The 12,614-nt window shown below is 36.0% G+C and overlaps 1 protein-coding gene across 1 annotated transcript in view; it reads left to right on the forward strand.

Moving 5' to 3' along the window:
- The first annotated feature begins 398 nt into the window (after positions 1–398).
- The window catches only part of LOC136418599 (uncharacterized), a 31,680-nt gene continuing 19,464 nt past the window's right edge, over positions 399–12,614 (forward strand). The window contains exons 1-8 of the mRNA XM_066404703.1: positions 399–407; positions 494–678; positions 840–941; positions 1,056–1,226; positions 1,273–1,467; positions 1,531–1,658; positions 1,710–1,852; positions 1,908–2,134. Of these exons, the coding sequence (XP_066260800.1) occupies positions 399–407; positions 494–678; positions 840–941; positions 1,056–1,226; positions 1,273–1,467; positions 1,531–1,658; positions 1,710–1,852; positions 1,908–2,134 (1,160 nt within the window). The remainder of the gene's footprint in view (positions 408–493; positions 679–839; positions 942–1,055; positions 1,227–1,272; positions 1,468–1,530; positions 1,659–1,709; positions 1,853–1,907; positions 2,135–12,614) is intronic.

Raw genomic sequence — 12,614 nt, forward strand, 5'->3', positions numbered from 1 at the left:
TAATTCTTTATTACGACTTAATCGTTAAATGTTATTCCTGGATACGGTATACTCCCCAAATTCTCGATTCATCTTCAGGTGCTTCCTCAGAAAATTAAGGTCTATTATGATTTAATCAGTCGATCGATCATTTCGAGAATCTGGGGAGCACACCATATCTAGGAATAATATCAAAATGGTCTGAATAAACCTGATATTTGGTATTTACAGGATCTGTAATAAGCGATGTTGATGACATTATGACAACACTGAAAATTTATATTCCAACTGAAGGATCAAACTGACACAATGACAAATATTAAAATAAAAACTTGAGACTGATTTCCAAAAACCGATACATAGTGTAACGATTTGCCAAAATTTAATGTAATGTGCAACTACTCTCCTTTAATACAAACATGGCTAAGGTAATCAAATTATTTCCAATAAATCATATGCTTAATTTCTTATTTCAACTTTAAAAACCTGTGTATTATAAAAAAAAACTCTTTAGACTGGTCATAATCGCCGGAATGAAATTGATGATTTGATAATGTTAGATGACTCAGGAAGAGGAACATTGCGTGCCACACACACCAACATGAACTCAGTTAAAAATTTTCCAAGTGCTCAATATGAAACCATGAATCATTGCCCCATCTCAAACCCAAAAACGTTGATGGAGACTCGAAATCTCAGGTATATTTCAAACACGCTCATACAAATTTCATCTTACTTAAATCTACTTTCTTGTATACGTTTTGAATCGGTCCTCGAAGAAATAAAATTAATTAAAAAAATGTATATTGTAAGGTATTACGGCTTTAAAAAAGTTAACCCATTTCCCTCATGAGGTGAAGTCTTCCCAAGACACCCGATCTAATGTTCTGCCGAGCGCATATTGTGGGATTTGCCTCAGGCATTCTACATATTGACTCTTTATTTTCCCCAGTCTATAGGAGGTAAACCGGCAATAATTTCCTCTGCCGCTGCCGATACCATTTCATACTTCGCTGAGATCATTGTGGTGATCCTTTTACTCTACTGAGCAAGTTGACATATTTATTGCATTTTAGAGCACTCAGCTACAATGATGCTCCATACAGCACCGACAGGAGTAGAGTGCATGCTGTCAGCCTCTTTTTACCACTTGTTGGTCCTCTTATTTTAGGTATTAACCTATTTAGGGAATTTAGCCTATTGCATGTCTTTTCCACGCTATATTGCAAGTGCTTCATCGTTCTTAGGTCCGTTAGACTTCTCAACTATCTGACCAAACTCTTTAGTTTGTAGCCACCTCTATTTGTATTTTCCTCAGTTTTCTCCTTTCCAATATAAGGATTACATCCGTTTTCTCCACCGCGACCACCAAACCCGTTTCTTTCAGGACATTCAACACCTTGTGCATGTTCTTATCTATGGCGTCTTCCAGACTTTCCTTGATCTTTACCTTCACAAGCACGGCCAGATAGTCGAGGTACGCCTAAAGTTCAATACTATTCCCTCACTAACCAAGGAATTAACCTGAACTAATATCTATAATTTTCCTAGATCTAAAAGAAAGTTACGTAGTAATAGCCCTTGTCTCAATCGCTCTAAAACTTATAGAGCCGCTAGCGCCAATGATCCATACAGGGGACACATCTATGCGCCGCGTCAAGGCCAAGGCACAATAAAGCGTAAGCCTCCATAAATGAACAATGACCTTCATTGAAATCTCACAATTTCAGATCACGTTGCAAATTCTGAATATTACCCAGCTGGCTACCAAGTCAATGTGGAGAAAACTTTGAGCTGTCCTGCTAACTTGTATGGTCCGGAACCTTACAATCCGCATAGTTTCACCTCTCAAAATTCCGTGCAAATGGAGCAGGTAGGCCCAAAATATCGATGGTACCGATTTTTACAAAGTATAATAATTGCATTAGTTTAGTGAAAATTTATTCAATATCGACGAAGTAGTTAATAAACTCAAAGATGAAATTGAGAGGGTAAAGCATCAGCTACGCCATCTCTCTCAGCAGAGGTTGGAAAATGACCGCAGGACAAAGATACCTAGTTTGGCGAAAACTCCTCCTTCCACTCCAGAAGATCGCGAGGAAATACACAGTAAGGAGGAAACACAAGTGACTGTAATGAAAAATGAAAACAGGAGGTATGAGATATTGTTTATTATTTATACCGTTCTGTTTCGCATGAGCCGTACATGCGTAAAACGTGTCGAACCTACTACTACCCAAATCATGCCCGTATCTATGTCTCCCTCGCACCCATGGTAGGACAAGTGTGCGATTAGTACCACAAATAAGTCAATCCGATATACGTCTTAGGGGGTAGACAGCAGTAGCCGCACCTCTAATAAAATATGCCGATCCCTAAAATCAACTTAGAATTGCATCTTTCATTCTCCCTTTGAAACCAAAAGATTTTCTCTGAGCAAATCAAAAATTCATTCTAAATATAATTAAAAAAAATCCGAATTCAAAATGATAAAAATAAGAAAATAATCATAGTCTATTTCAAAATGTTTGGCAGCACAGAACACCAATAAACACGATTTTATGTTAATAGAGTGAGCCGCCAATATTTGCAAATATAATGAACAATTTTAATTATAAACAGGTAATTCTTGCAATTTAAGGTCGCACTCACCTTGGACCCTCAAGAAACACAATAGTTCATAAAATTTTAACAATTCAATATTGGTGCGGGTGAAATCTAGTGCCTGTGGCAGAGTTTAAAAAAGCGAAAAGTTTGAAATTTAATAAAAAAACATTTTTTTTAGTTTTATGTAATGTTTATTTGAACATAAATATTGAAAATAATAATATAACAGAAAAAAAATTGGATCAATTTAGATATCACGGAAACCACTTAGAGCGTTACTTTTTTTTCCCGTAATCTACTCGCTTAGTAGTTCACCAATATGTTTTTCTTTTTGGTGCGGAAATGCTTTGTTCAAAAGTTTGCTTTTCCACATTTATTTCAATACTTGACTCTCTTACGGGACCGTGGAGCGAACAGGGGTGCTGGGTGGGATAAATAAAAATAAATTGAGGTAAGTTGAGGTAAGCTGAAGTAAGTTGAGGTAAGTTTAGGTAAATTTAGGTAAGTATATAGCAAAATAAATGGTAACAGAAGCTTTCTCCAAAATGCAGGAACAAATGCCTAAAACTGAAGGTCAAGGTGTTGTAGTTCAGGTTAGTTCGGGTTAGTTTCAGAATCTCTTTATGATTCAATTTTACATAAATACATTGGTAAATAAATAGTATTACATTTTAGATTGACGAGTCTATGTTTGGTCATAGAAAATATAACAGGGGAAGGATTCTTAATGGGCATTGGGTTCTAGGCATAATAGCGGAAGGATCGGAAGATTTGTGTTGTGTACTATGTCCTGACAACAAGCGTAGTGCGGAGGTTCTGCTGCCCATTATTCAGAAACATGTAGTTGAAGGATCCGATGTGTGGACTGATTGTTGGAAGGCGTATGATAGCCTTAGGAATTTGGGCTACAGTTATCATACCGTAAATCACAGCAAAGAGTTTGTTGCTGAGGATGGGACACATACACAAAGGATAGAATCTCAGTGTAACGTATTGAAGCGAAAATTGAAAGGACGATCTATACCGGAAAGTCAATTCGCTGATGTTCTGTGTGAAGAACTCTGGCGTCGCTATTGTCGGAAAATCAATATCGACCCAATGGAAGCTTTATTAAATATAATTCGTTTGGAATATAGTGATTTCCGTTAATAAATAGATTAATAAAAAAAAAACTAAGTTTATTTTACTATATACTTACCTAAATTTACCTTTTTTTTTTTTTTTTTGTTGTATAGGGAAGGAAAACCTTCATAGGTACCTGGCCTGGTGGTCTGGCGACCGGGTTATGTGGGATTCACCCCCCTGGTGGGAGGGCGCCTACCCACTAAAAACCTCCCCTCTTCACCCTGAATCCCCTCCGGAACCGCCTTTCTGCATTACTTAAGGGGGGGGGGGATCTTTGGGCTACTCCCCTCCCCCTTTTACGGGGGGAGGCGTGGCCTCACTCCTCTCACTCTTCCTTCTCCTTTCCAGCTCTCTGGCCCTCGCCAGGGCCCTCCTGAACTCCTCACATTCTCCCCTCCCTGTCCTGTGTCCACTCACATCACAGATGCAGCACCTCTCCTCTCCCTTACACTCCCAACTCCTGTGACCCTCCTCCCCGTAAGCAAAACAACACCTTGTTCTGTCCCTCCCTGTGCAGTCTCCCGCCACATGCCCCAATCCCCAGCATCTGTAACACCGAGCCACTTCTATCCTTTTCTCCATCCGATACTTGACATATCCCACTCTGATAAACTGGTCTCTCATTAAATCCTCCACTCTTTTCTTCTCTATTGACAGAGTCACTGCCTGCGTATTGCCCCTATTTTTCCTCATATCTCCCACTAAATATTCTCCCTCTTGAATTCCCTCAACTCTGTCCTTAATTGCCTCTTTTACCTCATCCCTTGTTGTTGTTATATCCATTCCCCTGATGTGAATAATCTCCCTTCTCTTGCTCAGCCCCCTCATTGTTACTTTTGTCATTGCCCCCCACTGTATTGCTTCCTTGATCTCCCTCGCGCATCTTTCCTCTCTTCCCATTGCCACCAAAATCTTTCCCTCCTTCGTAGTTCTTACAGCCTGTATTTCTTTATTTGCTTCCTTGTTCTTTATAGATTTCTTAATTTTATTAACTGTTTGTTTCAAATGTTCTCCCGGTATTCTTTCGACTATCAAAGCATATGTTTTTTCTTTTCTAACTTTTATTTCTCCCTGTTTTTCTGTGTAAATAATTATTTTTGTTTTTTCTTCCTTGAATACCGCCTCAGCGATCTTCCTAAGCCTCTCCACACACATCCCCTCTATCCCGTGCAAGGCTACCCACTCCTCTTCCTTTGTCTCCCCCCTGAGCTTCTCCAGGCTATCCCAGAGTTCCTCCTCCTTTTCTGTCATCATTATTTTAACAATTTTCTGTCCCAGTTGTCTCTGTCCCGTTTCCGATTTAAATTTGTACGTCCTTGCAACCACTTCAATTTTTCCATCACACTCCAACAGCTCCGGATACCTTTCTTTGTACTTTGCCGCCATCCCCCTTTCCATATTAGTATCTCCTTTTTCGACCATAACAACCTTTACCACCTTCATTTCCGTTTTTATAGAGTCTCCGATTTTCATTTCCGTCCTTTTATATACCGAATCTTGCCATTTTATTTCACTAATCTTTTTAAAATCCTCGTAGTTATTTATCTCCCCTATTGTAAATATTCCCTTATTGTCTCCCGTTTGTGTACCCTGTTCATTTGTTTGTATGTCTGTTCGTATGTCTGTTTGTATGTCCGCGTCAAATGTCATTTTCTCGGTCCTCTCATACTTATTTCTATCCAGCCAATCCGTTATTATATCCCTATTAAATATTCCAACCTGTTTTATTAATTTCTTTGTAATTTCTTTTATATCTCTTTGCGTGTTCTTTTCAATTTTGCTTTCTAAACCCCCAATTAATGTTTTCATATTTTCTATTGCTTCCCTCAAAATAAAAACCTCCACACTCTACTTCTTTTTATACGCTCCACCACCTAAATTTTGCCCCATAGATGTTTCAAGAATTTTCCTTTTTTTCAACCCCCCTTCTTTGTCTTGTGTTGTCCTGTCAATGTCCGTCTGTATTTGCATGTCCTCTTTTTTTTCTATTTCCCCCATGTTGGGCGCCGATAGACGCCTTCCCATATACACCCCCCTAAACAATCGCGAATGAGCTCGGCTCTCCCCAGAATCCATAAGGCCAGCGCCGGCCACCGGGGCTTCCACCCGGTCGGAACCGGCGGCGGGATTATCATCCGCCTGGGGTACAACTCTATTTGCCGCACTCATCATGTTTCCTGTGTCTCTCTTTGTCAGTCTCCTCTCTCTCGACCCATCCGGCAAGGTTGCACCTGCCAGTAGCTACGCTACCGCCGGCATGGCTCTTGGGATCATAGGAGACCTCAAGCCCCCCCACCACGTCAAGGTGGAGACACCTCGGGGGGGACCTAAATTTACCTAAACTTACCTCAATTTATTTTTATTTATCCCACCCAGCACCCCTGTTCGCTCCACGGTCCCGTAAGAAAGTCAAGTATTGAAATAAATGTGGAAAAGCAAACTTTTGAACAAAGCATTTCCGCACCAAAAAAAAAACATATTGGTGAACTACTAAGCGAGTAGATTACGGGAAAAAAAAAGTAACGCTCTAAGTGGTTTCCGTGATATCCAAGTTTTACCAAAAAATTCATATAATATAAACATTAAAAAGAAATTCAAGTATTTCATACAAAAAAATAAAGATACCTAGTCTGTATTTTCTAATATAACAATGACGTAACAACCAAAATTGACAGTTTGCTCGATTTTTAGACATATAGTTAGTAAAAGTGAAACTTGTACACCTCATAATATTTAGAAAATATATTAATAAAAGTAAAAGTCTACTATACAGATAATTACATAAATTACGTTATACAGAGTGTCCGACTCGTTATGCACATACTGAAATGGGTAATAGATCTCATCATTTTAAGTTAAAAAGTTCATATGAACATAGGTCCGATTTCGATCAGTAGCAGAGTTACAAGGTGTTCAAATTAAAAAATTCAAAAATTCAAAATTACAAATTTCTAGATTTGCAACTCTTAAATTAAATCGATAATCTTCAATTTTTTTTGTTAAGTTGAAATATGATATTTTTCAAAATAAATGATACTTTTGTCCAACTGTTTTTTGTATTAGGTTGTTCGGAAAGTAATTTCGTTTTTTCCCGACAGAGGATTTAATGGTATTTTTTTGCACTTAACCTCACACTTAAGCCATATAATTTTTATATGCTTTGAGAGCTCATATAACAAGGCTTGTGTGTGAAACATTTCAATTAATTCTACGCAGTAGTTTTTGGTTGGTGCCCTTTTAAATATGGAGAGCGATAAGCAGCATTTTCGACATATCCTACTGTTTTACTACAGAAAGGGTAAAAATGCTGTTCAAGCCAGAAAGAAATTGACCGATGTGTATGGAGAAGGTGTGTTGACAGTACGCCAGTGTCAGAACTGGTTCTCTAAATTTCGATCTGGCAATTTTGATGTCGAAGATGCACCACGTTCGGGAAGGCCGGTTGAAGCTGATAAAGACGCCATAAAGGCATTAGTTGATGCGAACCGTCGAATAACAACACGTGAGATCGGATTGAAGTTAAATTTATCGAATTCAACAGTTTATGACCACTTGAAAGGCCTGGGATTATCCTCGAAGCTCGATATATGGGTTCCCCATGTTCTCACAGAGAGAAATCTGTGTCGCCGCATTGACGTCTGCGATTCGCTTCTCAAACGTGACAAAAATGATCCGTTTTTGAAGCGCATCATTACTGGGGACGAAAAATGGGTTGTATACAACAACGTCAAACGCAAGAGGTCATGGAGCAAAAAAGATGAATCGACTCAAACCATTTCCAAAGCCGATATTCACCAAAAAAAGGTGATGCTGCCTGTTTGGTGGGATTTTAAAGGAATCGTTTTTTTTGAGCTTTTACCGGATAACACAACGATTAATTCGGAAGTCTACTGCCAGCAGCTGGACAAACTGAAGGATGCACTTCAACAGAAAAGACCCGAACTAATCAACAGAAAAGGTGTAGTGTTTCACCAAGACAACGCGAGACCTCACACAAGTTTGGTCACTCGCCAAAAGCTTTTACAGCTTGAATGGGACACAATGCCACACCCACCATATTCTCCAGACCTGGCACCATCGGATTATTATTTGTTCCGGTCACTCCAAAATTTTTTAGACGGTAAAACTTTCATCTCAAATGATGAGGCCAAAAACCACCTCGATCAGTTTTTTGCCAGCAAAGACAAAAAATTTTATGAGCGTGGAATTATGCTACTACCAGAAAGATGGCAAAAGGTGTTGGACCAGAACGGCCAATATATAATTTAATAAAGCATTTGTTTATTATACGAAAACTGTCATTCATTTTCACATAAAAAAACGAAATTACTTTCCGAACAACCTGATATTTACTGAAAAAATGCAAACTTTGATTCAATTATAAATAAAATAATTAATTTGTTAACAAAAAACTGTTTGCAAGATTAATTTATTAAATTCCCAACGAAACCTTCATCATTTTCAAGACTTATTTCCATTTCAAGATCATTTCCCTAGCTTTTTTCTATTCAGGTCAGGTATTGTGTTATCTTCACTTATAGCACTCAAAATGTTATCTAAAGTAGGTATGTTCTTATTGAAATAAAATGTGTGTACTTTTCTTCTTATCAAATTTTGAATGTTTTCATTAAATTGTATCGTCTTTCTCCTATGAATTTCTTTAAGGAAGTTACATTTTCGTTCTTCCTTTCTTTCAAAAGCCTATACAATATCATTTCACTAACTCCAGACACGTGAGAACATTTTGTCACTAAACTTCTAACGGTTTCAAATGGCGATTAACGAACTAGTGCATCATGTACAGTGTGTTTCAATTTAAAGTGTTTTGACAGGAAAAACCTACTTTCTTACTAGACAGAGAAAAACTGATTTAGGTATCACAGGCTCGATTTTTGAGAAATTTTTAGTGGCAAAAGCCATTTCCCGATATCGTCACAACTATAGATATAGAAGATTTTTCGATTTTTGGCCATTTTGAAAATCGTCAATAACTTTCATATTTATTAAAATATTGGAATTGCATAAAAACATTATTATAGCATTTTTTTCAGAGGAATTTAATGAAGTACCCAAATTTTTTCTGCTCTTCACCATTTTCTAATAAATTGCTACAACTTCATTTTTTCAAGTATAAATCATACGTGGACATGGCTTAACAAAATAGACAATTTTAAACCCTTTTCCACGATATACAGGGTTGTCCACCAAGCGCGCGTCGGATGGCTACGGCCGTATTTATAGTTTTTTTCGAAAATTATTTTTACAGTTATATGTGCGATCTTATAAGGTACATTACAAAAATATTTTCATTTATACAGGGTCTGTCAAAAAAAAATACAACAAAAAATGTTGTTTTTTTTTAATGGAAAACCCTAATTATTATTGCATTTTTGGATTTTGCGTTAAATTTTAATATAAGCTTATTAACGTTGGCATTCTTAGAATTAATAGTTTTCAAGATATGTGCAATTGAATGTTGAAAGTGACTGTTATAGATGTTTGCAAAATTGCAAATTGTTAACAAACGGAAAGGTATTTTAGAACTCTTTTTTTCAACGATATGTAGTAGAAAGTCCATATTTTAGTATTGTATCGAGCTTTGCTTAATACTTCCTACAGGTTGTTCCCAAAAATAGAGCTAACTTGAAAATCAATAAATGGCCAAAACTTAAAAATTTCAAATGAAACCCTACTATTATTTTGATGATTTATAAAACTACGTCGAAGAAGAACCTATTTTTACATTTAATTACCTATACTAAAGTTACATAGTTTTTGTGTAATTTGCACGGGCGGTACATCCCTAATTCTAATTTATAATGTGAATATAATGAACGTATCTATGAAAACAGGCAAATAGAGATAATATCAAAATTTCATTGCTACCAGTATGTGACATAAGCCAGAAGAATCATATAAAAATAAACGAGAAACAATAAATGCTTTATTTTGAAAAATAACTTTTTTTACTTAACTGTGTATAAAAAAATATTTTCTCACATTGGTGGCTATTTATTAACACATAATTAATGCATCATATGTTCAAACTGTCTACTATTTTGTTACAAACATATATTCATTCTCTATGTTAAGGATGTATTTACATTTTGTAGCATTAACACGCTAACTGAATTGATTGCTTCTCTTATTCTATTCTTCATGTTTGCTACTGTATTTGAAGATGTTCTCTAGACCAGATTTTTAACGTATCCCCCCAAAAAATCCAGTTTCGTCAGAGTTGGTGACCTGGGGCGCCACGAAACAGGTCGCCGTCTACCAATCTAACGGCCTGAAAAATGATTTAGAGCATTTCGAACGCTAATGCTGAAATGAGCAGGCTCTCACCTAACTGCAACTACATTCTTCTTAATAAATCCAGTGGTACATCTTCCAGCAGATTATCAAGATCTTCATCTAAGAAATTTAAAAAAATATTTCCATTGAGGTGTCCATACAAATACAGTACCAAACGTGCAGCAAAAAATAAGAGAAACTTTTAATTCAACTATTCTCTTAATACCAAAAAAAAAACATATTATTATCTCTATTTGCCTGTTTTCATAGATACGTTCATTATATTCACATTATAAATTAGAATTAGGGATGTACCGCCTGTGCAAATTACACAAAAACTATGTATATTAACTTTAGTATAGGTAATTAAATGTAAAAATAGGTTCTTTTTCGACGTAGTTTTATAAACCATCAAAATAATAGTAGGGTTTCATTTGAAATTTTTAAGTTTTGACCATTTATTGATTTTCAAGTTAGCTCTATTTTTGAGAACAACCTGTAGAAAGTATTAAGCTAAGCTCGATACAATATTAAAATATGGACTTTCTACTACATATCGTTGAAAAAAAGAGTTCTAAAATATCTTTCCGTTTGTAAACAATTTGCAATTTTGCAAACATCTGTAACTGTCACTTTCAACATTCAGTTGCACATATCTTGAAAACTATTAATTCTAAGAATGCCAACGTTAATAAGCTTGTATTAAAATTGAACGCAAAATCCAAAAATGCAATAATAATTAGGGTGTTCCATTAAAAAAAAAAACAGCATTTTTTGTTGTTTTTTTTTGACAAACCCTGTATAAATGAAAATATTTTTATAATGTACCTTATAAGGTCGCACATATAACTGTAAAAATAATTTTCGAAAAAAACTATAAATACGGCCGTAGCCATCCTAGGCGCGTTTAATGAACAACCCTGTATATATAATAACTTTAATATTTATTATCGAAAATGTCGAAAATACAACGTATTAACTTTTTTAACATAAGTTGGCTTTGAAAATTGCCATGAAAGGTGTTGAGCTATAAGGAAATAGATAATTTTAATGCCTTATAATGAAATTTAGTAAAATTTAAAACATAATTTTAACATAGCTATGCAAACTGAACTCAAAAAATGTAAAAATAACAGAAAGCAACAATGGAACCTAAAAAAAGGATATTTTAACAATCCATATTAAAATGTAATAAATTTTAAAATATACATTTTATGTAGATGTTCCAATTGAGTTTCTTCGTTTTGAATACATTGCAAGCATCGTTTTTGCGTAGAATTACGACTATTTAATAGTTCCACAGCAGTGATTTTTACAAAATCATGTTGAATGGCTTCTAATTCTGTTCTTGTTTGAATATTTCTTCCCTTGAAGATGAGATCTTTTAATTTCCCCCACAAGAAGAAATCAATGGGAGTGAGGTCATAGGACCTCGCTGGCCACGGCCTGGGCCCACTCGTTCCAATCCACTGCTACTGAAACCCTTCATTTAAAAACCTAGTTGTAATTCTAGTATTATGAGGACATCCGTCTTGCTAATAATACTAAGCCTTCGACACGAGCGAGAGGTAAATTTTCAAGGAACGGAAGAAGATAAGTGTTCAAAAAGTGTAAATAACTTTCAGCCATTAAACATCTTTCATATAATTGAGGTCAACAAATCTCCCTCTAATGTACAGGGTAATTCTAGATAAAGGGAACAAGCAAATATCTTGAAATCGGGAAGATCTACAAAAAAAATGTTAAAAGAAAGCCTTCTTTATTTTCGGGGCCTCAACTTTTTATAATGTCAATTTTTTTTTCAAGGTCACCTTCACCTGTCTTTTGGGGTCAACTTCATTTTTTCAAATGTAATATCCAATTTTTTTAATGAGATTCGAATTCTTTGTTGGCAGTAAAAATGTTTTTACTTGAAACATTTTTTGCTAAAAGTAATGAAATTCATAATAATACCAAACTCTTTTCCCGCGAACGCTACAAGTACACTGTTCGGACTTCTTGCATGTTGTAAATTATTGTCCATCTCCCGTTGTAAATCACGGCCAAGGGAAAGAATACCCTTTGTTGGAAAGGAGACACATGGGTCCACTTGTACCTTTTACAAGTGGACAACGGCTAGGAAACATGTGTGCTGCACTTGGGGTGCAGCTGACCAAGGACCAGGGAGACAGGCAATGGGGATATACAACAAGAGGACAGAACACCCTTGGCAAGTGATCGAACCGGGCGCACTTGATATCCTACGGGAATTTTTGTTATTACTGTCTTAGTTGTCATCTTCGTTACTTGTTAAAATAAATACGTTAAAAATCCATCACGACTGAGCAGTTAATTCCTCACGCGTGCGTCATTCACGAACCCCTATTTACCACTGAGCATTACGAGATGATATGAGGATAGTCATCTAAATCCTACATACACTTTTATAAAATTTTTGTTAAAACAGTTAAATTCCATTGAAAATAGTTTACTATGGTTCTTCATTGATTGTATTAAGACTTGTGTACTCCATAAATCCATTTTAATGATTCACAAAATGAATAAAACTACTTTCGCGAGCCTTTGACTCTTAAATCGAACTATCCGCCTAAAGAAATCTGTTTGACTTT

Source organism: Euwallacea similis, chromosome 36 (assembly GCF_039881205.1).
Source record: "Euwallacea similis isolate ESF13 chromosome 36, ESF131.1, whole genome shotgun sequence".
Classification (NCBI taxonomy): domain Eukaryota; kingdom Metazoa; phylum Arthropoda; class Insecta; order Coleoptera; family Curculionidae; genus Euwallacea; species Euwallacea similis.